Source organism: Somniosus microcephalus, chromosome 11 (genome assembly GCF_052327205.1).
Source record: "Somniosus microcephalus isolate GS21.2 chromosome 11, FLI_Smic_1.0, whole genome shotgun sequence".
Classification (NCBI taxonomy): domain Eukaryota; kingdom Metazoa; phylum Chordata; class Chondrichthyes; order Squaliformes; family Somniosidae; genus Somniosus; species Somniosus microcephalus.
Window position 1 is genome coordinate 157,187,291 of NC_140997.1, and position 23,068 is coordinate 157,210,358.

Genomic DNA, 23,068 nt, shown 5'->3' on the forward strand with positions numbered 1-23,068 from the left:
AGGGAGAAGGGAGAGTCACAAGCCAAGGTTTTAAATTTAAGTAAGGCAAATTTTGAAAGAATGAGAAATGAATCAACTACAATAAATTGGGCTGATCTGTTAATGGGTAAACCTACAGGCAAACAGTGGAAAGTATTCAAAGAAGTATTTAGTACGATACAAAACCATACCCCTAAAAGGCAAAGTCTCCACTTGTCTAATTAAGCAACCATGATCAACAATTTAGGTAAAAGACATTATCAAGTTAGAAGCAAAGGCTTATGCAAATACAAGGAAAAGTGGAAAACCAGCTAGGAAAGCCATACAAAGCAACAAAGGGATGCTAAAAAAGTAATGAGGGGCTAAAATGGACTATGAAAAAAAATTGCAAGGGATAGCAAAGTTAACAGAGGTTTTTATAAATATATTAAAAAGAGTGGTAAAAGGGAATGTGGACCCATTAAAGATGGATGTAGACGAGACTATTAATGGATAACAAGAAAATGGCAGACTTGTTAAATGAGCACTTTGTATCCGTTTTCACAGTGGAGGAAGAAGGCAAAATCCCAGCAGTACAAGCAAACCTAAAACTAAGTCAAGGGGAGGAACTTAGTGGATTTAATATAAGTAAAAAGAATATTAATGGAAAACATTATGGGACTTAAGATGAACAAATATCCAGGGCCGAATTGTATCCACCCTAGGGTTTTAAAAGAAATAGGTGAGGAAGCTGCATTAGTCCTGATTTTCCAAAGCTCTCTAGATTCAGGAATTGTGCCTTTGGATTGGAAAATTGAAAATGTCACTCCATTATTTAAGAAGGGTGGGAGGGAGAAATCAGGTAACTGCAGACCTGTCAGTTTATCAAATTGTGGTGAAATTATCAGAACCTATCATCAGCGACAGAGTGACTGAGCACTAGCAAGGTGGACAGCAAGCATTTCTCGATTATGGGAGCTGGCCTGTGAAAGGGTTAAGCAAATACTGAAATCATTCAAGAAGTACTGAAACAGCGGAGTAGGTTCTTGTATTTACTGCCCGAGGGTGAAGCATCGCCTGGGTGTGGTGTAGAGATGAAAATCAGGCCCGGAGGATTACATGCCCATAAGTAAAACCACCTGGATTTTCTTCTATTCATTTAAATGGCAGGAAAACTGGTCAGGCTCTAATCTGCCCTGCCCAGCTTTCCCTCTCTGCACTCCACCCAGGAGATGCTTCATGTCCAGGCGATTACAAAGAACAAAACTCTGTCACAATGGATCTTCATTGTGTAGTTTGATGTAGATGGTTAAAGCTTAAATAAAAACAGAAAATGCTGGAAACACTCAGCAGGTCAGGCAGCATCTGTGGAGAGAGAGAGAGAGAGAGAGAGTTAACGTTTCAGGTCGATGACCTTTCATCAGAACCAGGTCGTCATTGACCTGAAACGTTAACTCTGTTTCTCTCTCGCTCTCTCTCTCGCTCCACAGACGCTGCCTGACCTGCTGAGTATTTCCAGCATTTTCTGTTTTTATTTCAGATTTCCAGCATCCGCAATATTTTGCTTTTGTATTAAGGTTAAGGTTTAACTGCGTTGTCTAAGTTGGGAAAAAGTATCCTGCATTGGAAAAAAGTGAACTTCAAAATGGTTAAAGAAATGTCTGTGTTTTTTTGTTATTTCCTCCTAATAGCAGCTCCCTTGTCTGGAAGTTAATGGGAATTTCTTTCTCAAATGCAATTCCATCAGCAATCCAATTACCCAAAGGGAGGCCTCAGTGCGTAAAACATCTTGACCTGTCTGCGAGAAATGTAGTGATTTGTATCACACGACATTAACTCTGCCCTACAAATGTACAAATATCTCGCAAATTACCAGACCCTCATGGCACAATAAGTGCGTGCTAAACTGCCTTTTATTATTGAGACATCGTCAGAGAATGTATTATTAATGTAATTTTTATTTCTTCTTCGTTTAACAGCAGTTTCCCTTTTCTACCTCTGCCCTCTGCAGACAACTGAGTGGAGCACACTGTATTCCTACCCATTAAAAACAATGATGTCAATAATGTTTTAAGGCACCTTCCTACCCACCTCTCATCAGTAACAGGCAGGTTCTTTGATTTACTGGCCAGAAATGTCCAAGGAATTAATGCAGCACACTCTCCCATTATAGCTCTCGCTTCCTTTGTTTGACGTAAAAGGCTAATAGTTGATAACGTCATCTCATTCACGAGAGTTTGGTCATGACTGGAAAATTCACGGGGTCAATTCTGGTCTCCCATTGGGCCACCAAAAGGAGGTTGGCAGGGCAAGTGTAATGGCCACCAGAAGGAGTGGGTAGGGGACCCGTCCCTGTTTCCAGATCGCCAGTTATTTGCAGGGGAGTTGCCAACGCAAAATCCATAGGCAATTCTCCGATTAGAGTTTGAGAAATTGGGCGCTGCTGCAGGTTTTCAAGGGCCTACAGCAGTTTAAAGGGAGCACGGATTGTACAGCTGAAATTCACTGGCTGTGAAGCGCTTTGGGGCATCCTGAGGTCAAGCAAAGTGCTATATAAATGCACGTTTTTTCATTCTTTTCTATTAGACACTAAATACCAGCAATTACAGTATTACGAAACCAAACACCAATCACAGTATCACCAAACTAATCAATCACAGTATCACCAAACTGATCAATCACAGTATCACCAAACTAATCAATCACAGTATCATCAAACTAATCCATCACAGTATCACCAAACTGGTCAATCACAGTATCACCAAACTGGTCAATCACAGTATCACCAAACTGATCAAACGCTGTATTACCAAACTGATCAAAAGTTGCATTACCAAATTGATCAGTCACTGTATTACCAAACTGATCAATCACAGTATTATCAAGCACTATCTATTATTTGTACAGATTTCAGGAGGCACACTGACGTTCCACCAGGACTGACATGCTGAATTTGAGTAGACTTTAAGTGTGAGATCACACCTGACCCCGTTTCCAGTGGTAAACATGATCGGCTCTTTGTGATACGCCTGCAAATGTGGTATCGAGATTGCCAGTATATTTCCCAAGTCCCTCCAGGGAGTTGAATCTGTCTCCGACACGCTCCAAAGTTGCACAGTGTAGGAATCCTGTGCCACATTAATGGGAATTAAAATAGGATGTTGAGCTAGCATTTATCGAATTTGATGGACCAACGTGACAATGGGCAAACTGGATTCAGGATCTGTTGAAATCACGCTGTTACTGGGTGACCATGAAAGAACCAGTTTTCATCCTAAAATTGTCACATCAGCAGGATGGCAAACCAGCAACCTCTACCCTCTAGAAGGACAAGGGCCGCAGGTGCCTGGGAACACCACCACCTCCAAGTTCCCCTCCAGCTCACACATCAACCCGACTTGGACATATATCGCCGTTCCTTCATGGTCGCTGGATCAAAATCCTGGAACTCCCTCCCTAACAGCACTGTGGGAGTACCTTCACCACATGGACTGCAGCAGTTCAAGAAGGCGGCTCACCACCACCTTCTCAAGGGCAACTAGGGATGGGCAATAAATGCTGGCCTTGCCAACGACACCCACATCCCAAGAATGAATTAAAAAAATAAATCACACGACTGTGCTAGTCTGCTTCTTGACTAAACTGCTCAATGTTCCCACTCCACAACAGTTCTAACCCTGCACTGGAGACTCTGAATAGCTCAAAATTGATAGAAAAAATAACTGATACCAAATGAAACAGCTCACTGAACAAACTTCACAGCTCCTAAACCAATTTTATATATGTTCTGAACCAGAAATTCTATTAAACTGTCCAACCTTTGAATATAGTCTGTATTGGCATGAGATTTCTACATGCTTCAGAAATTAGTTTAACATGTCCTGTTCATTATAGAGCGTCATCTTCTGAAGCAAGGCAAACACTCCACAGGGGTAAATTGGGAGCTGATTAACGTGGCCACAGAGTGCGCTGTAATATTTATAATAATATCTTCAAACATTTTGAAGAAATGGATCTGGAATAGTTCGCCAACACTTCTTCAAAACCATCGCTGGTTTTGAACTGGAGGTCTCCCAGTGGGTAAAGGCACTGCCTGATGTAATTACAGACCACAAAGACTTGGATTGGATTCCTGAATTAGTTGGCCTCAGCCAGAAAAATACTAACGGGGAGTCTAATTGTTCTCTCCACGCTCTGAGTTAGGGAACCAAAAAAAAATCAAAAAGAAAATTCAGCCTGTGTGATTATGGTGGCTTTAATTGCATTCAGCTGTGATGCACTTGTTCACCATATAGCCTGTCACCATTAACTATATAGGCCCATACATGATGGATGACCATATGAATGAAGTACCAAGGAGATTAAGCACCCAGGTACCCTGAAGACCATTCACTGTTTTGGATTAAACTACTTTTAATTGACTCCCATTATACAGGTTTACAAATAAATAAAAGCCTTCCCTCCACTGTCGTATGGAATTTCAACAGAATTATAGAATCATACAGCACAGAAGGAGGCCATTCTGCCCATTGTACCTGTGCTGGCTCATTGAAAGAGCTCTCCAATCAGTCCCACTCCCCTGCTCTTACCCCATAACCCAGCAAATTTTCCCACTTCAAGTATTTATCCAATTCCCTTTCGAAAGGTATTATTGAAACTGCTTCCACCGCCCTTTTAGGCAATGAATTCCAGATCATTACAACTTGCTGCATAAAAGTGATTTCCTCATGTCGCCTCTGGTTCTTTTGCTAATTACCTTAAATCTGTGTCCTCTGGTTACCAACCTTTCTGCCACCAGAAACTGTTTCTCCTTATTTACTCTATCAAAACCTTTCATGATTTTGAACATCTCTATTCTCCTTCTCTGCTTTAAGGGGAACAACCCCAGTTTCTCTGGTCTCTCCACATAACTTAAGTCTATCATCCCTAGTACCATTCTAGTACTTCTCGCCAGTCTGAAAAACAACCGTCCATAACTCTCTCTGCTTTCTGTCTCTTAGCCAATTTCGTATCCACGTAACCTCCACAATTTCCGCCCTTACTTCCCTCAGCAACCTCGGATGCATCCCATCCGAACCAGGTAACTTTTCTACTTTAAGCATTACCAATCTTTTAAGTACCTTCTCTTTATCTATTTTTATCCTATCCAATTTCTCTACTAGCTCCTTCTTTACCGTGACATTGACATAGATTTGACCTCTTCCCATTCACCTACATTGTATGGAATTTCAATGGACCCAACCTTTTCCTGTTCACTCCCATGGTCTAGAAGTTATGGGAATACTCTAGATTGAAGATTCAGCTATGGTATGTTTTCCAAATCAACAATGAAAGGATCTTGTCATCTGTTTACTTCATAACATTTTTTTTAAATGAAAGATTTAAATAAAAGATTTCTGATGGCGATTGTGGAAAATCGAGCATTTCCAGGATTCATTGTGGGACAACCCTCTTATCCAGCCATAAACCCACTTCAATCATCAGTCGGGGCTGTTATTTGCACTTGAAGCCGTGTGAGCTTTATGGTCCAAAAACATTTAGTGGCCAGTGGTTATATATTTTCCCAGGATATAATCCAGTTTTTAAAAAACCCCGTAATAAATGCCATTGAATAGACACAAATAAGTGGGGCAAAGGAGTTAGCGCGATGCCACCTCCTGCAATAAATCTCGCAACGACTGTCACTTGCTGCTCGGGTGCTGCAATGTTGCGTGAAAACTCTCAAGAGGCAGTGGCAACGATCTGAGCAATCCGTCACTTGCCACAACAAATCAGTTGCCCTAATCATGAAGACTACACTTCAATTACATTGTGGAGAGAATAAATAAATCTCAATAAATAAAAGGAAATCTTATTTGGGTCTGTCCACAGACCCACACTGTAATCTCTGTAAATGAAATATATCTATAATCTATCTTTCCTTAATATATTAAACATCCTATGACTGCAAATACTTCCTTTCATCCACTTCCTGTGCTGCAATTTTGTTGTGACTTGTGACACATTGGCCCCGATTTTCGGCTTGTGTGGTAAATGGTCGGGTTTCCCCGAATGTGGGGTTTCTGACACACATAAAAAAGTGTCAGCCAGCTCCACGCAATTTTCCCTCAAGTGGCCAATTAATTCCCAGCATGTGGGCAGCCTTGCTAATTGTCCATTTCTAGTCAGAAATCCCCACAGTATGAGGTCATCATTCGTGGTGCTTTCAAGGTCCATAGCAAGCACTGCATCCTCTGAAGGCTTCCAAACGAACCATACAGGATGGCAGAGGAGCCTGCAGCAGCTGTGGCCAGTGCCAGACCCCGAGCTGCCTCCAAATTCGACGAGGCTTCACTGCAGGCATTATTGGATGGGGTTAGGGCCCACAGGGAGGTTCTCTTCCCTAGGTCAGGGAGGAAGCGGCCTCCCACTGAGGCCAATGCTGTATGGATGCAGGTGTCAGCAGATGCCAACTTGCTGGGAGTCACCAGAAGAACCTTGGCATTACATCTCTAACGCCTTCCTTTACTCCCCCACAGTACCATCCAGAGCCCCCGTCCTCACTGTGGAGGAGGAAGAGGCTGTGCAGCCAGACTCCTCAGAGGAAGCTCCAACCTCTGAGGGTGCAGCGTCAGCAGAAGTAAGCGCACCCAGCACCAGCGCAGACACTCACACCTCGGGGGGACCTTTGGGACATAGAGTAGTGTTGTCACCTGGTGTTTCACAGCTCACAAGTGAGCCTCAGCAGATTCTGGAGACAGGGACAGCAGTGGAGAGTCCTTGTCGGAGGGCGCAGGACTTTGCCAGCTCAGCTGCGCTGCATGTCAACCCTCTGCCTCTGGGTCCATCCGCAAGAGAAGAGGTGATGGATCTCCATGCACAGATGCAGGAGTCTCTGGCAGGTTTTGTCTCCAGGGTCGCTGCGAGTGTGGAGCGAATGGAGGAGTCCATAGTGACCATTAGCAGAGCCTTTGTGGAGTCATTGGCGCATGAACGCATCACCATGGAAAGGTTGGCAACCTCCATGGAGGAGATAACTCGCCAAGGTACGGAAAACATGATGAGTGCTCATAAGAGAATGACATCTCTTGAGGAGCGTTGGCCATCTATTGAACAGAGAAACCAGATCTTCATGGAAGTCCTTCTGAGTAGGACTCCCAGTGCAGAAACGGGTCCCCATGGCCCCCTAAAGCGCAGCAAGATGCTCTCAAGCCACTTCCAAGCGCTGGCCCCTTCTGGCCTATGCAGCTTCAGGTGAGTGAGCAGCAGCCTGGTGCTCATCATGCTGTTCCTGGTTCTGCTGCTGCCGCCTCTGCTGCTGGAGATCCTCTAATGGCAAGAAGGGAAGGGAAAAAAAGGCGTCCCGTGCTTCTCGTAGATGCCTCCGCTGAGGAAGCGCTGAGTGAGGGTGGCGAGAGGGGCTTCCCAGGATATCGCATTGGAGAAGTGTGTGAGGCTCCAACCTTCCACAGCTGTGCCTAAGCCTTGAAGAAGTAGCCCCAAACCTGCAACAACAAGGTCCTTCAACATACAAGTGCTGTCCCTTTAAATCGCAGCTTCTCCGATTGACCTGCAGCTGACAGCAAGCAAGCCAACTGTTTTCACGCCAGGTCTCATCAGCGGGGTTCCCCGCAGGCGTGTTTCACGTGGGGAAAGCCCCAAAATCACAACGGCCCCTCAAAATCTACTTAAACGAGGTAATAATTGGTGATTTGTGTTCCGATGGCTAGTCCCGCCAGCGGCGGGCGGGACCGAAACGGGTCGTGGAGAAACGGCGGTCCGAAAGTCGGATGGGGCGGGGAATCAGGCGGGGGGGGGGGGGTCGCAACCCGCTTTTTCGGAGATTTGCCTGAAAAGATGCCCGACGGCTGGCAGAAAATCGGGGCCATAGTAACACCTGAGTAATGTCTGAAGTTGTTAAATCCGTGAATCTTGATGTATGGTGTCCTTCAAGAAATAGACAGAGACTGCAGAGGAACAATCAACAGGTGTTTACTGGATGAGGGTTACTCTAAAACTAACAATACAGATCCCTACTCAGGGTTTATATACAGGTGTGGTCACTGCCAGTACTACAGTATACAGGAGCTGTAAAAAGTAGTTCTCCCCTTAAAGGTACATACACTACAGAAGTAATGCCTGTTTATATTACTTTTAACACTAATGCCTGATAAACTTACTTTCTATTGCCTTTCAGTCTTCCCACCACTGGTAGCACAGTGACATGAATTGCCAACGGCCAACCGCTATTTTATTAGTTCAACATTTTGCAGCAATCGTGGCCTGCTCTCTGTGACAGTACAATTTTTCTTAAACCGCCCCCCCCCCCAAGTGATTTATTAGTCCCACTGCCATGACCATGAGTCGACAGCATTTCTACATCGCCCTTGCGTGAGCCTCCGCATCCTGACCCAACCAACTCAACAATGCATGCATGCATGCCAGCTGTCTAACAAGCCACATCCCTGTCCCGCTCCCTCATCTTCACCAGAGGCCTCCACTCCCTGACCCAACTTGTAATATATGTGGGTAGAACAAATGAAGGACAGAGACATGATGAGTTGCTAGTCCATGTGCTTGCTTTATTAGATCAGAGCAAACTGAGCATGCTCATATCAAACCATGTGATAACACATTACACTGCTTTCCCCCTTAAAAAAAAAAGATGCAAACTATGGTCCCACTTTTCCCAGCATTACATGTACCACATAACAAAAACTCCTGGCTTATTTTCTTTTAAATGAACTACAAATCCACGTTAATAACAAGTTTGCGGAGCCTTCCTGATCTCTTTACAGAAGGTTTTGGCATTGAACCAATTTTCGGGCTGTTTTGTTATGGTTCCGAACTCAAAAATGATCCCGTTTCTATCTCAGATTTGTTTGAATCCATGTGTTTCATTCAATCCACTTTGTGTGACTATCTAGAAGTACCAGGAAATAATCATTTGCTTTCACACAGAAGTCTACATGTACTCTCTGAAAAGGTTTACTTGGCCATGACCAGGATTGTAGTGGAGTTTTGGGTGGTTTGTTTCTGCAATTTTGGCAAACACTGCATTTGCTGACAAGTGATTCAAGATCACTGTCCAATCCAGGCCAGTAAACAAAGCTTCTTGCAATTGATTTCATACTGACGATCCCTGGATGTTCAGTATGAAGTTCGGCCAGAATTCTCTCTCTCAAGGAAGTAGGTATCACCACTCTGTTTCCCCACTTGATACAACCTTGCTCACAAGACAATTCAGTATGACGGTTATGGAATGGTTTCAATTCTGTGTCCATACACTGATCAGTCCATCCATTCAAGGTGTTTTCATGCACTCTTTTTAGTACTGAGTCCTTTTGAGTCTCATCTGCAATCTCAGTTGCATTCACGGGAAAGTCTTTGTCAACTGCACCTAGCGTGAAAATTGTACCTTCATTCCCAACACGAGCCCTCATGTGGCAACCTGGACAAGGCATCAGCGATTGCGCTTTGCTTTGAAGTGTGATATTCAATCGTGTAGTCATATTGTGACAACAACACTGCCCAATGTTGCATTCTTGATGCGGCCATTGCAAGGATGGCAGATTTGGGCCCCAATATTGCTAGGAGCGGTTTGTGATCAGTTATCAGGGTAAACTTTCTGCCGATTAGGAACTGTTGGAATTTCTTGATTCCAAACACTATGGCGAGTGCTTCCTTTTCAATTTGTGCTTAATTTCTTTCGCTCTTTGTGAGGGTTCACGATGCGAACGTGATTGGTTTCTCTTGGCCGTCATCCATTACGTGGCTTATGACAGCTCCCACTGTAGCTGGAAGCATCACACACTAACTTAAGCTCACGCTCTGTGTCGTAGTGAACAAGTAGAGCATCGCTAGAGAGACTTCTCTTACAAGTGTCATAAGCTTCCTGTTGTGCTGTCGTCCACTTCCACTGGACATCCTTCTTGAGGAGCTCGTGCAATGGAGCTAACATGGTCGCTAACTCAGGTAAGAAACGTGCGTAGTACTGGACCATTCCAAGGCAAGATCTTAAATCAGACACGTTCTGTGGCTTTGGAGCATTGATGACAGCATTAACCTTTTCCTTAACTGGTTGTAAGGTATTTGCATCAACTTTCAGACCAAGGTACACAACCTCGGGCTGCACAAAAGCACATTTGCTCCTTTTCAATTTGGCATTGTGGGAATTCAACCTTTGAAGTACTATATCTAACACTTATAGATTTTCTTCCTCGCTGCTTGTTGCGATCAGCACATTGTCTTGATTGCATAAACAATTTAGAACTCCTTGCAAAATCTTATCCATCGTAGCCTGGAAGATTTTGGGGGATAACTTTACACCATACGGCAGCTTAGTGTATGAGAACCGTCCATTGTGTGTGTTGACTCTCTTCGTCAACATTCAGCTGAGCAAAAGCGTGCAACAGGTCAAGCTTGGAAAAAACCTTTGACCCAGAGAGTGCTGCATACAAATCTTGCAATGTAGGTAACGGGTACTGCTCATCGTCAACTTTGATTGATAGTAACTTTGTAGTCACCGCAGAAGCGTAGATTTTTGTCTGCTTTGGGCACTACCACAATCGGGGTAGCCCATTCACTTTTGTCAGTTTTTACTCGCACTCTATTCTCTAGCTTAGCCAGCTCTTCCTCCACCTGACTTTTCAACGCATAGGGGACCAGCTTTGCCTTAAAATAGATAGGCTTCGGTTGGACTTGATGCGGATATTTGCATCATACCCAGTGATGCCCTCATAACTGTCTGTGACCATGCTTTCATACTTGTTCAGCAATGTGTCGAGTCGCTTCTTTGAAGCATCTACAATGAAGACGTCTTTCCAGTCTAGTTTTAACTTTCTCAACCAGTCTTTGCCCATGAGGGTTGACCTGTTGTTGTAGCTCGCTCCAATAATAGGCAGCTTTACTGACTGGCTATTGTGCTGAACTGTACATTCCATTTGTCCACTTGTCTTTAGGATTTCTCCGGAGTAGGTTTTTGACTCTATGGTACTCTTTGTAAGTGGTACTTGATTAAACTTACTCTCATATGTGTCCTTAATCATGGTAGAGCAGTCTGCCACCATGTCGATACACATATCAATATATTGCTCGTTGATCAAAAGTTTTGTACAGAAGTCTTTCTCACGACCGCTAGTGTTGCCGCTAGTGGCATAGATACTGTTGATGCCTAGTTCTTCAAAATCAGGTGTGTTCACTTCAATATTGTGAACTCCTCCCTTTTGTTGTCACTGCTTTGCATTGCCACTAGAATGGTTCTTACTTCCTGCTTTAGATCTAGCTCTGCAAGCTGTTGAAATATGGCCTTGCTTCTGGCAGTGAAAACACTTCACATTTCTGTATCGGCAGGACTGTGGTGAGTGATTTCCATTGTAGCGATAACAATTCACTGAACTGCTCTCACCGACATGCTTTTGACTTGGTCTCACAGTTTTAGATTTGGTGGTGGCTTTGTGACTGTAGACCTCAGCTGCACTAGTCTCTTGAGTTGGACGGAGCTCTCTAGCATTCTTAGATGCCATCTCCATAGATAGAGCAATTTTGCATGCTATGTCAAACATTAGGTTCGGAGTGTTCAGTAACTTGGACTGTGTGCGCTCATCCACCAGTCCACACACAAACTTATCTCACAATGCACGATCCAAAAATGTGCTGAAGTTACAATGCAAAGACAGGTTCTTAAGAGCTACAATGTACTCACTGATGGTTTCACTTTGTTTTTGGTTTCTGGTACCAAACTTATAGCTCTCTGCTATTTCTAATGGCTTTGGGTCGAAATGGTCCTCGGGTTTCTCGACAATGTCTTCAAACAACGCATCCTTCGCTTTCCCTGGTGCGAGTAGGTTTGTCAACGATCCATAGACATTTAGCCCGATCTCCATTAAAAAAAAATTACATTTTTCCACTCACGAATAACTTTATTTTGAACTTAAACATTCTCACCTGCACCTTCGGTCTCAATAATGTTATTGGCCTTAAAAAACATCTCCATCCACTCAATGCAAGAGCTGAATGGTTTGTGAGCTCGATCATACATGCCGAGGCTTCCGATGAATCCCGTAGGCGCGGCCATGATGGTCCTGATCCCATTGAACAGTGACTCAGCACGTTACCTGTGTACCTGAGAGAATCAACACCGCTGTTGCTGTGTATACATACACGTGAAGGTGAAGCACAGATGATTCTGTATGAGCATCAACGGTAAAACATCACAAAAATTCAGTTTAGGTGTCACAAATTCACCTTAAACTTGTCCACTCGAAGGTTGAACACTGTGTTCTTCCATGATCCCTAAAAATGGCTTTGCGATTCCATCCTTATCGCCAAAATGTAATATATGTGGGTAGAACAAATGAAGGACAGAGACATGATGAGTTGCTAGTCAAGGTGCTTGCTTTATTAGGCCAGAGCGAACTGAGCATGTTCATACCAAACCATGCGATAATAAATAATACAACTCAACTCACCACCATGCCCATGCAGACAGCATTAACCAACAACTGTCTGCCCCAACCTCAATGTCCATCCCAACCAGAGATTTAACCGGCATTCATGCCCCAACACTTCATGGCAGAGACCGTTGCATCTGCCAAGGGAAAAGTAGATAAGCATTTGAAACGGAGAAAGATACAGGACCATCAACAGAGAAAACGGCAGTAGGATTAGGTTTCAACTGCTGCGAGAAAGAGTCGGCACAGACACGATGGGCCGAATAGTCTCCTCGATTGTAAACTTCTGTAGTTCTATGGTTCTTAGTAAATTCAGAGCTCGACACATCCAAGTACTGCAGAGCAACAATCAACAGAGCAGATAGAAGACTGTGCTTATAAAGTCAAAACTGTATAATGTAAGTGAGAGGAAGTCACGCTCAAATTGTATATTGTATATTGCGCTGGTCAAACCTTACCTTGAATACTATGTCCAACTAAAACACGGCAAGTCATTCAAGCCTTAGAGCCAGTTCAGAGAAAAGCCCAGAGGCTGATGCATATTGTCAGAGAATGGAGCACGAGGAAAAATTGGACTTACTGAGAATTGCTATGCGTCATCTGCTAGAATAAAAATTAAAATCTTACAGCTAGTGTAACCTAGTCACACTCCAGACATCAAAAGGGGAATTTTACCCCCTCACCCACCCCCGACAGGTGCGAAGGGTTGGGGGCGGCAGGGGGAGGGTTAAATTGGGAAAAATGTGAAACCCAACCCCAACCCGCCGCAAATGCGCCTGCATCTGGTTTAACCGCGATGGGATGGGGGGTGTCCGGTAACCAGTTCTGGCGAGGCGGGTCAGTGATAACATTTAAATGAGGCTCTGTTCCTCCGATTTTGGGAGCCATTTGCATTTAACAGCTGCGGGCCGGGTTTCCCAGGGCGTGAGCTGCCAGGATCCAGCAGGTATGTGCTTTTCCAGCAGTGTTTGTGGGCCGGGAGCAGCACGATTGCTCCCCTCTATCGCATTTTTCTTTACTCTTTTTAGGCACAGGCACCTGTTTTCATCATTTTCTGTTTTTATAATCACAAGCCCCATAACATGTTGGTTTTGTCAAGGTCATCTCGTCAGCAACCAGGCACACAAAAACAAAAGCTACCACTGTTAATAGGCCATGGGAATACAGATGTAGCTCCCACCCACACACCAGAGTGCAAGAGACTGCATGCGTACATCCAACTAAATGAAGAGGGAATACAACCGCACTACCGCCCGCCACCGCCCCATTCTATACAGTCACCCCTCACCCCAAAATCGGGCAAATATCTCCCCAATTGTTCACTCAGAATCACTATTTTTTTGTTTGGTCTTTGGCAAAATAACTTCTGTACATCTTTTGTGGGATTTGATAGTCTGACAATTTAAATTTCTCTTATTTATTTTTTATCTACTTGACCTTATAGTTCAGTTCAGCCTAGATTTATTACTAAGATGGAAACTGACTGAAGACACAGTAATTCGATGCTGTAAGTTGATTAAAGTTGACGAGCACTCTGTCATCATGTGCGACGTTTAATGAAAACAGCTTGCCACACCACAGAGGAATTAGTGCCTTGTACTGAATTGTGATCGCGCGCTCTTACCAGCTTCTCTGGAGACCTGCTCGAAAGCCTCCACTCCGCTCTCGCCGTAGCTCCCTTCTGAAGCCAGTGTGGACACATAATTCCACCCCAAAGCCTTCACAATGTCCACCATGGCCTGGGTCTGGTAAGAGTCCGGTGGAACGACGCGGGAGAAGAAGGCATAGCTGCTGTTATCACTCAGCTCTGGTGCAGTGGAGGCATAACTGATCTGCGGAATCTAAAGGAAAGGAAAGGAAAGAAATTTATCCTTCATTCAGTATGGAAAGTGCAGAAGATGTTACTTGGCGCAGTCCAAATCTCATCTTAATTTTCGGGAGCTTCAATTTCACGCAAGATAAATATGTACTGAAGGAAGGAGTTGAAGTCAGTCATGATAATTGAGTTATGGTGATTGATGTGATTGATTTCTTTACTTGAGCGAACACTGGATAAAAGCCATCTATTGACTGCAACATGCTTTACTTTCCCAAACACAGAGCCAACAACACTGGGGAAATGTGAAGAATGAGGTTTAATCAGTGGGAATGGTGTGACTGATAGCAAACTAGTTTGAACATATGGGCTGTGTTTCTTTTAAGAGTGAGATATATTGAAACAAATAGCACTTTCAATCACAATGAATGACTGTCACTCCAAATGGTGCTTTGACATGAAGTGTGTCCCTCATTAACATAGTGCCAGTGCATCACCATGTGACCTGAAATCTATCCCTCACAAACCTCGCACAGGTGGCTTTCCTTTCACAAGATATCAGAGATGCCAACATTTTGAGGGAGGAAAACTGAGATTTGAGAGACTGCGTTCCGCATGCCTTATGCTTATATAGAGACTTTGGACTCACTGAACGAAATCTGCCTTAACGGGGGTTTCCACCTTTTGCCAAGTCCAAAACCAGAAAGGAGACAAAATGACGGCAGAGTAGAAGCTGGTATCGTGGCTTGAATTTTAAGGTTTACTTTGCTGAGGAAGAAATCTCTTTGAAAACTTTAGAAACTATAATAACTAATGTCTCCACATCATAAGCCCAAAAAAAAACTGCAAAAGAAATAAACTAGTATTTGGTTTATTTTTCAGAATTTCTGACACTACAATGCAGAACTGAGGGAATGCTGCATTGTTAGACATTGCGTTCTTTGGATAAGACAGTAAACCAATGTGCTCCCTGCCTGTTCTGGTGGTTTAAGGGGACATTAGTGATCGCTTGGCACTAAGCAAAGAAGAGTTGAAAGTTTTCCCAGTGTATTGGCCAACATTCTCCCTCAGTCAACACCCACTAGCCATTAATTTCCTCGCTGTTTGTAGGGTCTTGCTGTGGACAAATTGGGAACCACGTTAGATCCATCACAATCACTGCGCTTCAAAGAAGTGCATTGTATGTGAAGTACTTTGAGACATTTCTGACAGATGTAATAAGGTACTATATAAACACAAGACTTCCACTCAACTGAAAAATTTGACAGGTGGCAGTCCGAGCCTTACAATTTAACTTGTGAAAATATCAAGAACGCCCACATCACTGAACTGAGCCATAGACAATGAAGCTCTCAGGTTCACCCCCTGTTCTGTGCTGATTTTAGCACTGTAATGATGTTGAGATGTGGAGATCACTAATGCCTCAAAGTGCAATATAATTGTCTCCTGTATCCTAGGGTTGGGGAAGCCAAGAAATCATCCAGTCTCCTGATTGCCATTTAAGGACCCCTGCTGGAAATAATTGGGCTAGACTGTGATCAGCCTGTCAACTCCCCCTGTCTAGACTCCCACTTGAAGAATGATCAATAACACGAGATACCACTGAACAAAAGAGCAGGAGCAGGCCATTCAGCCACTCGAGCCTGTGCAATTGGACCATGGCTGATCTGTAACTCAGCCCCATTGACCTGCCATGAGCACCATACCCTTACCAAACAAAAGTAAATCATACCCTGACATGAGTAGTCAGCTTCATGAAAGTAAGGGAGGAAAGAAAGGGCGGTGGGGGGGGGGGGGGGGAAGAGAAGCAAAGGACCTCCTCAGATTAGGTTTTAAAGGTTAAAACATGCACTAATTAACCACCATCTCGTTATGCTTGGGGTGGTGGGGGGGGGGGGGGGTGCAGATCAGGAGGTTAATAACCTGATCAAAGCACATGATTACCCTGTGAAGCACTGTAAAAAGACAGCCGGTGAACTGCATCATTATTCTGCTCTGCAGACACAACAACAGTAACAGCACTTCCAACTCTCACCACCAATCCCCTCACAGTACATGTTCTCATCAGTTGTAACATTCCAAATGTTAGTCTTATTTTAACTTTGATAATGCAGTTACAAGAAATTCTGAAATAAAAACAGAAAATGTTGCAAAACACTCAGCAGGTCACGTAGCATCCGTGGAGAGAGAAACAGAGGTAACGTTTCAGGTCGATAACCTTTCATCAGAACAGGTGACCAGATCTGATCACAGGTCACAGTCCAAAGATGTGCGGGTTAGGTTGATTGGCCATGATAAAAATTGGCCCTTAGTGTTAGAGGGGATTAAATACGTGGGGTTACGGGGATAGGGCTTGGGTGGGATGGCTGTCGGTGTAGGGACTGGGTGCTAGGGCTTGGATGATCAGCCATGATCTCGTTGAATGGCGGAGCAGGCTCGAAGGGCCGAATGGCCTACTCCTGCTCCTAGTTTCTATGTCTATGTCTATGTTACCTCGGTTTCTCTCTTCATAGGTGCTGCCTGACCTGCTGAGTGTTTTCCAACATTTTCTGTTTTTACTTCAGAATTCCAACAACCACAACATTCTGCTTTTGTACAAGTAATTCTGTATCTTTTGTGTAAAACAGAAGAGGTTATGGACCTGAAGGTGACAATTTAATCGGAGGGCTTGGTCAACATCCATGATCTGTTTGGAATGATGATATCAGATCTTCACAGATGAATCCAGCTTCCATTACTCAATGTACAGTTAGCTAAAAATGATTCCATTCAACCTACACAAACCTAGGGGCCTAGAGTTTCCGCTAGGATGCACTGTTTTTTTCAAGCACAATTCACCCGAAATCGGCCAAATCAGCACAAAAGATCAAGGAATTTCAAGTACAAATTAAGTGCAGCGCAAATCGAGTTTCGCGAAGCCGTCCCCACCCACAAAACTGGCCACATCCCCAAATCGAATTAATCACCATGGCGAGTTTCCGCTAATTGCGCCCATTTGCGGGCCTTCGAGGAGCCTCTTAAAATTAAACTGTTTTTATTTTTTTAGGGGCAAGCACACTAATAGGCACCTTTTAAAAGCTTTTACTTTAAAAAAAAATTTTTTACTAAGAACCTGATTACTTTACACCAATATAACTAGCAAATGGTTCTGTATAGTTTTTTATAATCATTTTCAGTTCATTTAAAATGCGGTTACTCACAGGTGGTGGACGAGACACACTCTGATTAAAAATTCTTTATTTTTGGTGATAAACCCATTTTCAGCTGTATTAATCAAACTGCACCCAGTTTCCACTCTTAAAGATATCAAGGAATATTTTTTAAAGCATAAAATTACGTTTCAATACGCTGCCCAGTTGCGCTGGCTCATGGCAGATTTTACGTTCTGCAATATGCAAATGAGTTTGAGCGGAAACGCGAGGGGGAGAAAAAAACATTTCAAAACTGGCGCAATTTTGGATGCAATTTGCACCCAGAACGCCGATTGCGCCCAAAGCAGAAACTACAGACCAGGGTTACTTGCAGGGTTACTTGAGATCATCGAGAATCGGGATAATTGAACGAATGGTAGGGATTCCACTAACTATTCAGTTCATGGGGTAACGGGGCATGATAATATTGATTCAACTACCAGTTGCTTTCAGTAACTGGATAACTGCACAGCCTAAATATACCTCTAATCATTCATTGGTCGTACAATTAATTTAAATCCTGTTTGCACAACAACAGTGGCCACAGGTTTGACACCCTGACAGGACAAGCCGCTAACATTTCGAAATGCAGTTAAATACTGAGCACGGTACAGACGGCTTCTGGTGACTTGTCATTACTGTACAACATCTCGTGAGCTCTGCACTGTAAAGTCAAGCAGGCTGCTGAAAGACGTGCGTGGCATGAAGTCATGGACCGAAAGCCCAGAGACTGATGTGCAAAAATAAAGATAAAAATACATTTTAATAACCGACACAGAAGTAAATATGAATTCTGATATTTTGGCACAACTAAAGGGAATTTAGTGCATGTGTGTGCAGGCAGGCAGGGAGTGGGTGTTTCACAGCACAGGTCAGATCTAATAGCAATACATTACTTCAGCAGCTTCCCTACACTTTGACCTCAGAAATTACACACTCACTGTCCTTGCTGCTCCAGAGTACTTTTCCCATGTGTTCAATACTAATAGGATGTCTGAGTGAGAGGTTATCAGATCAGTCACAGTCACACCAAACTTACAGGGGCATTTGCGTTCTCCGAGCATATCCACTGAGAGCATGACTGTAAGGCGTTTCATTTTATCCAGGGCCACCCACACCAGAAAGAGGAGACTTCTACCTTATTTTCTGGATTAAGAATTGACAATCTTAGGTGTCTGCAGTTGTAAATGAGCAGATTTCCAGTGTAAACAGTATTTACTATAAAGCCCCCTGTTCCTGGTATCATACCAGCAGCCAGTTGCTGTCATTTCAATGTCCGTCTTAGTCGGACAGCTACATATCGGTCTGGTCCCCCTGGCAATTAAGGGATAGGCCTAGGTCCAATTCTCAGGTAGCTGAAGGATGGTTCTCTCTAATTGTGATATTCCAGTGATACCTTTGCTCAATGCACTGAAGGCTGGTGTCAAGTATACATCCTGTTCCCTTTGGTTTTGTGTACCATCCTAATTTATTTGAGCTATTGATTCATATTTAAACATCTGGAATTTGGATGACCCGAAGCCAAATGCTAACCTTTAGTCTATACATATGCCTCCTAATCACATAAACTCATTACAGTGCATAATGAATATTAAACAGGTACAAAGGGAAAATCATGGCAATTAAAATGAGATTTCACTGAGATATCAGAACACTAACCATGTTACAATAATTTAAGTTAGTTTAAGATGTTTTTATTTTTTCTCCTCTTCAAATGATGTCAGATTAAAGAAGCTTGAACTTATATTGGACCTTAGCACATATCTTGCTAACATCTCAAAGCACATCAAATAAAATGGATTACTTTCATGAGTATTGATGGTTGTTATATAGGCAAATGGGGCAGCCATTTTGCAAAGAGTAAAATCCCATAACGATTAATGAGTTAAATGACCAATTAATCTGTTTTCATTTGGTGTACTGGTCTATTAAAAATAGTATCACGGGATCTTTAATGTCCAACCAAAGAGGAAAAGGGGTCTTGATTTAACATCTCATCTGAAGGATGGAATCTCTGACAATTCAGCACGATCTTAACAATATCAACTTGCATTTTTAACATAGAAAAAGTCCCAAGGCGTTTCACAGAGGCCGAAGGAGGAAAATGGAGACCAGTTCAAAGAAGGATATTTTAGGAGGGATTACCAAAAGCTTGGTCAGAGAGGTAGGTGTTGAGGTAGAGAGGCAGAGGGGGTTTAAGGAAGTAATTCTAGATTGGTAAGGGAGAAAATAATGGGACTTAAGATGGACAAATCTCCACCCTAGGGTATTAAAAGAAACAGGTAGAGAAATTGCAGATGCATTAGTCAAAATTTTCCAAAGCTCTCTAGATTCATATTGTGTCTTTAAATTGGAAAATTGCAAATGTCATTCCATTATTTAAGAAAGGAGGGAGAAACCTTAAAACTACAGACCCATCAATTTAGTATCAGTTGTGGGGAAGTAACTATAATCTATCATCAGAGACAGATTGACTGAGCACTTGAACAAATATGAGCTGATCAAAGGGTCAGTATGGATTTGTTAAGAGTAGGCCTTGTCTGACCAGTATTTTTTGAGAAGGCCAAAAAAATGGTGGACAGGGCAGCGTCTATGGGTGTTGTCTATATGGAATTCTGCAAGGCATTTAATAAGGTTCTGCACAAGAGATTATTAGCAAAAATAAAAGCACATTGAAATAGAGGTAACCTACTGGCATAGGTTGGTAATTGGTTGCGGGGTAGGAGACAGAGAGTAGGGATAAAGGGAATGTACTCTGATTGGCAGGATATGACAAGTGGTGTTCCTCAGTGATATGTACTGGGGCGTTAGCTTTATATACTAGCTGGGGGGCCCGGTGTTGCCAGGGCTGTTTTGGGCCGGGCGGTTGAAATCGAGTCCCAGGATTTCGGCCCTGTCTCTCTGTCCCTCTGTGAATCTGCTGCTGGGCAACATTTCTACCTTTGAATACCTTCAAAGATGAAAGTTAAAGTACTTATAAAACATTTTTGGTGAATCTTATTGAAAAAAAAGATACTAACCTCGATGAGCATATTTTTAGATTGAGGCAATGGGGTTTTTAGCTTGAGGCAATGGCTGCCAGATCCCCGAGATGAAAACGATTAGTCCCGCCCACACGCACACCGATTGGTGAACCATCAGGTGACTGAACTGTAGGATTGGGCAATCATGACGGCACAGGATTGGTCGACCTTGACATCAGTCAATCAATGCTAATAAGTGGATAATGAGTGGAATTTTGAAGGTTTTTTGTATAATGCGCGAACAATTTTTGTGCGACCGAAAAGTAAATACGCTTATGACCGTTCTGGAATCGTAAGCTTTCTTTGGATGTAATGCACGTGTAGGTACGCTCTTTAACTTTCGAGTGTATAGTATAGCCGGACAGACAAAACGTACGGAACCGCTTTATTATATACTAGCTGGGGAGCCCCGCGTTGCGAGGGCAATTTTGGGGTGCTTGGTCTCCCTGCCCCTGTGTGTCCCCCCTCTCCCTGTCCTGTCCTCTCCCTGTCCTATCCCTCCCTCCCCTCGCTCCCTCCCCTCCTCTCCCTCCCCTCCTCCCCTCCCTCGCCCCCGCTCCCCCACTCACCTCTGTCCCTCTCTCCGGCCCCTCCCCCTGCCTAGCGCCTGAGGTCCGGAGCTGAGGACCCCCGCGTATCGCGCGGCTGATGGACGGCCACTGTGGGCGGGCGGGCGGGCGGCGCATGCGCGGTCAGTGCGGGCGGCGCATGCGCGGTCAGTGCGGGCGGCGCATGCGTGGTCAGTGCGGGCGGCGCATGCGCGGTCAGTGCGGGCAGCGCGAGGCGGCCCGCGGGGAGCAGGCAAGACCGCCGGCGTGCCCAGTTGCCGGGGTAACGGGGGCCATGCGAATGCGTGGCGTCGTCAAGGCGGCCGCGCAACTGGCGGCCTCTTGTTTTTTTTAAACTCATCAGCTCTCCCCCCACCCCCCGCGATTTCCCGAGGCTCTACCCCCCGCGATTTCCCGAGGCTCTCCCCCCACCCCGGCGATTTCCCGAGGCTCTCCCCCACCCCCGCGATTTCCCGAGGCTCTCCCCCCGCCCCCCCGAGATTTCCCGAGGCTCTCCCCCCGCCCCCGCGATTTCCTGAGGCTCTCCCCCCCCCATTAAATTGTTATTTAATTCCCTAACACATCATTAAAATATTTACCTTACTTCCCTAACACACTGAAAGTGTGGGGAAAAAATTGTGAAAAATCAAGATGGCGGCCACTCACCTCGGTTCAGAAGGATAAGGCCCGCCCACACACGCACCGATTGGTCGACCGGTCACGTCACCGAAGCGTAGGATTGGTCAATCGTCGAGTCACTCGACACTCAACTGCAGGAAGAAACCCGCCGTCCGATTGGTCGACCTCGACGTCACACGGTCGCTAATGAGATGCTAATGAGCGGAACGCTGAACGTTTTTCGGATACCGCGGGCGCGGTTTTTGTCCGGCCAAAACGTAAATACGCCTATGACCGGTCCGGAATCGCAAGCTTTCTTTTGAGGCGACGCGCGCGTCGGTAAGCTCTATAACTTTCAAACGTATAGAACACGGAGGGACAGACAGACATCGGGACAGACAGAAGAGCCGCTTTATATATATATATATATATAGATATATACTAGCTGGAGTGCCCGGCAGTGCCGAGGGTCTTTTGAGGGCATGTTGTTGTTGGAAAAGAGAGAGCGAGCGACTGGGGGGGGGGGGAAGAGAGCGAGCGACTGGGGGGGGAAGAGGGCGAGCGACTGGGGGGGAAGAGGGCGAGCGACTGGGGGGGAAGAGGGCGAGCGACTGGGGGGGGAAGAGAGAGAGCGACTGGGGGGAAGAGAGAGAGCGACTGGGGGGGAAGAGAGAGAGCGACTGGGGGGGAAGAGAGAGAGCGACTGGGGGGGAAGAGAGAGAGCGACTGGGGGGGAAGAGAGAGAGCGACTGGGGGGGAAGAGAGAGAGCGACTGGGGGGGAAGAGAGAGAGCGACTGGGGGGGAAGAGAGAGAGCGACTGGGGGGGAAGAGAGAGAGCGACTGGGGGGGAAGAGAGAGAGCGACTGGGGGGGAAGAGAGAGAGCGACTGGGGGGGAAGAGAGAGAGCGACTGGGGGGGAAGAGAGAGAGCGACTGGGGGGGAAGAGAGAGAGCGACTGGGGGGGAAGAGAGAGAGCGACTGGGGGGGAAGAGAGAGAGCGACTGGGGGGGAAGAGAGAGAGCGACTGGGGGGGAAGAGAGAGAGCGACTGGGGGGGAAGAGAGAGAGCGACTGGGGGGGAAGAGAGAGAGCGACTGGGGGGGAAGAGAGAGAGCGACTGGGGGGGAAGAGAGAGAGCGACTGGGGGGGGAAGAGAGAGAGCGACTGGGGGGGAAGAGAGAGAGCGACTGGGGGGGAAGAGAGAGAGCGACTGGGGGGGAAGAGAGAGAGCGACTGGGGGGGAAGAGAGAGAGCGACTGGGGGGGAAGAGAGAGCGCGACTGGGGGGGAAGAGAGAGCGCGACTGGGGGGGAAGAGAGAGCGCGACTGGGGGGGAAGAGGAGAGCGCGACTGGGGGGGAAGAGGGAGAGCGACTGGGGGGGAAGAGGGAGAGCGACTGGGGGGGAAGAGTGAGAGCGACTGGGGGGGAAGAGGGAGAGCGACTGGGGGGGAAGAGGGAGAGCGACTGGTGGGGAAGAGGGAGA

The 23,068-nt window shown here is 45.3% G+C and overlaps 1 protein-coding gene across 2 annotated transcripts in view; it reads right to left on the bottom strand.

Moving 5' to 3' along the window:
* The window catches only part of LOC147110955 (metabotropic glutamate receptor 7-like), a 1,230,052-nt gene that overhangs the window by 832,737 nt on the left and 374,247 nt on the right, over positions 1-23,068 (bottom strand). For both annotated transcript variants that reach the window (XM_086001375.1, XM_086001374.1), the window contains exon 2: positions 14,014-14,230. In XM_086001375.1, the coding sequence (XP_085857501.1) occupies positions 14,014-14,230 (217 nt within the window). The remainder of the gene's footprint in view (positions 1-14,013; positions 14,231-23,068) is intronic.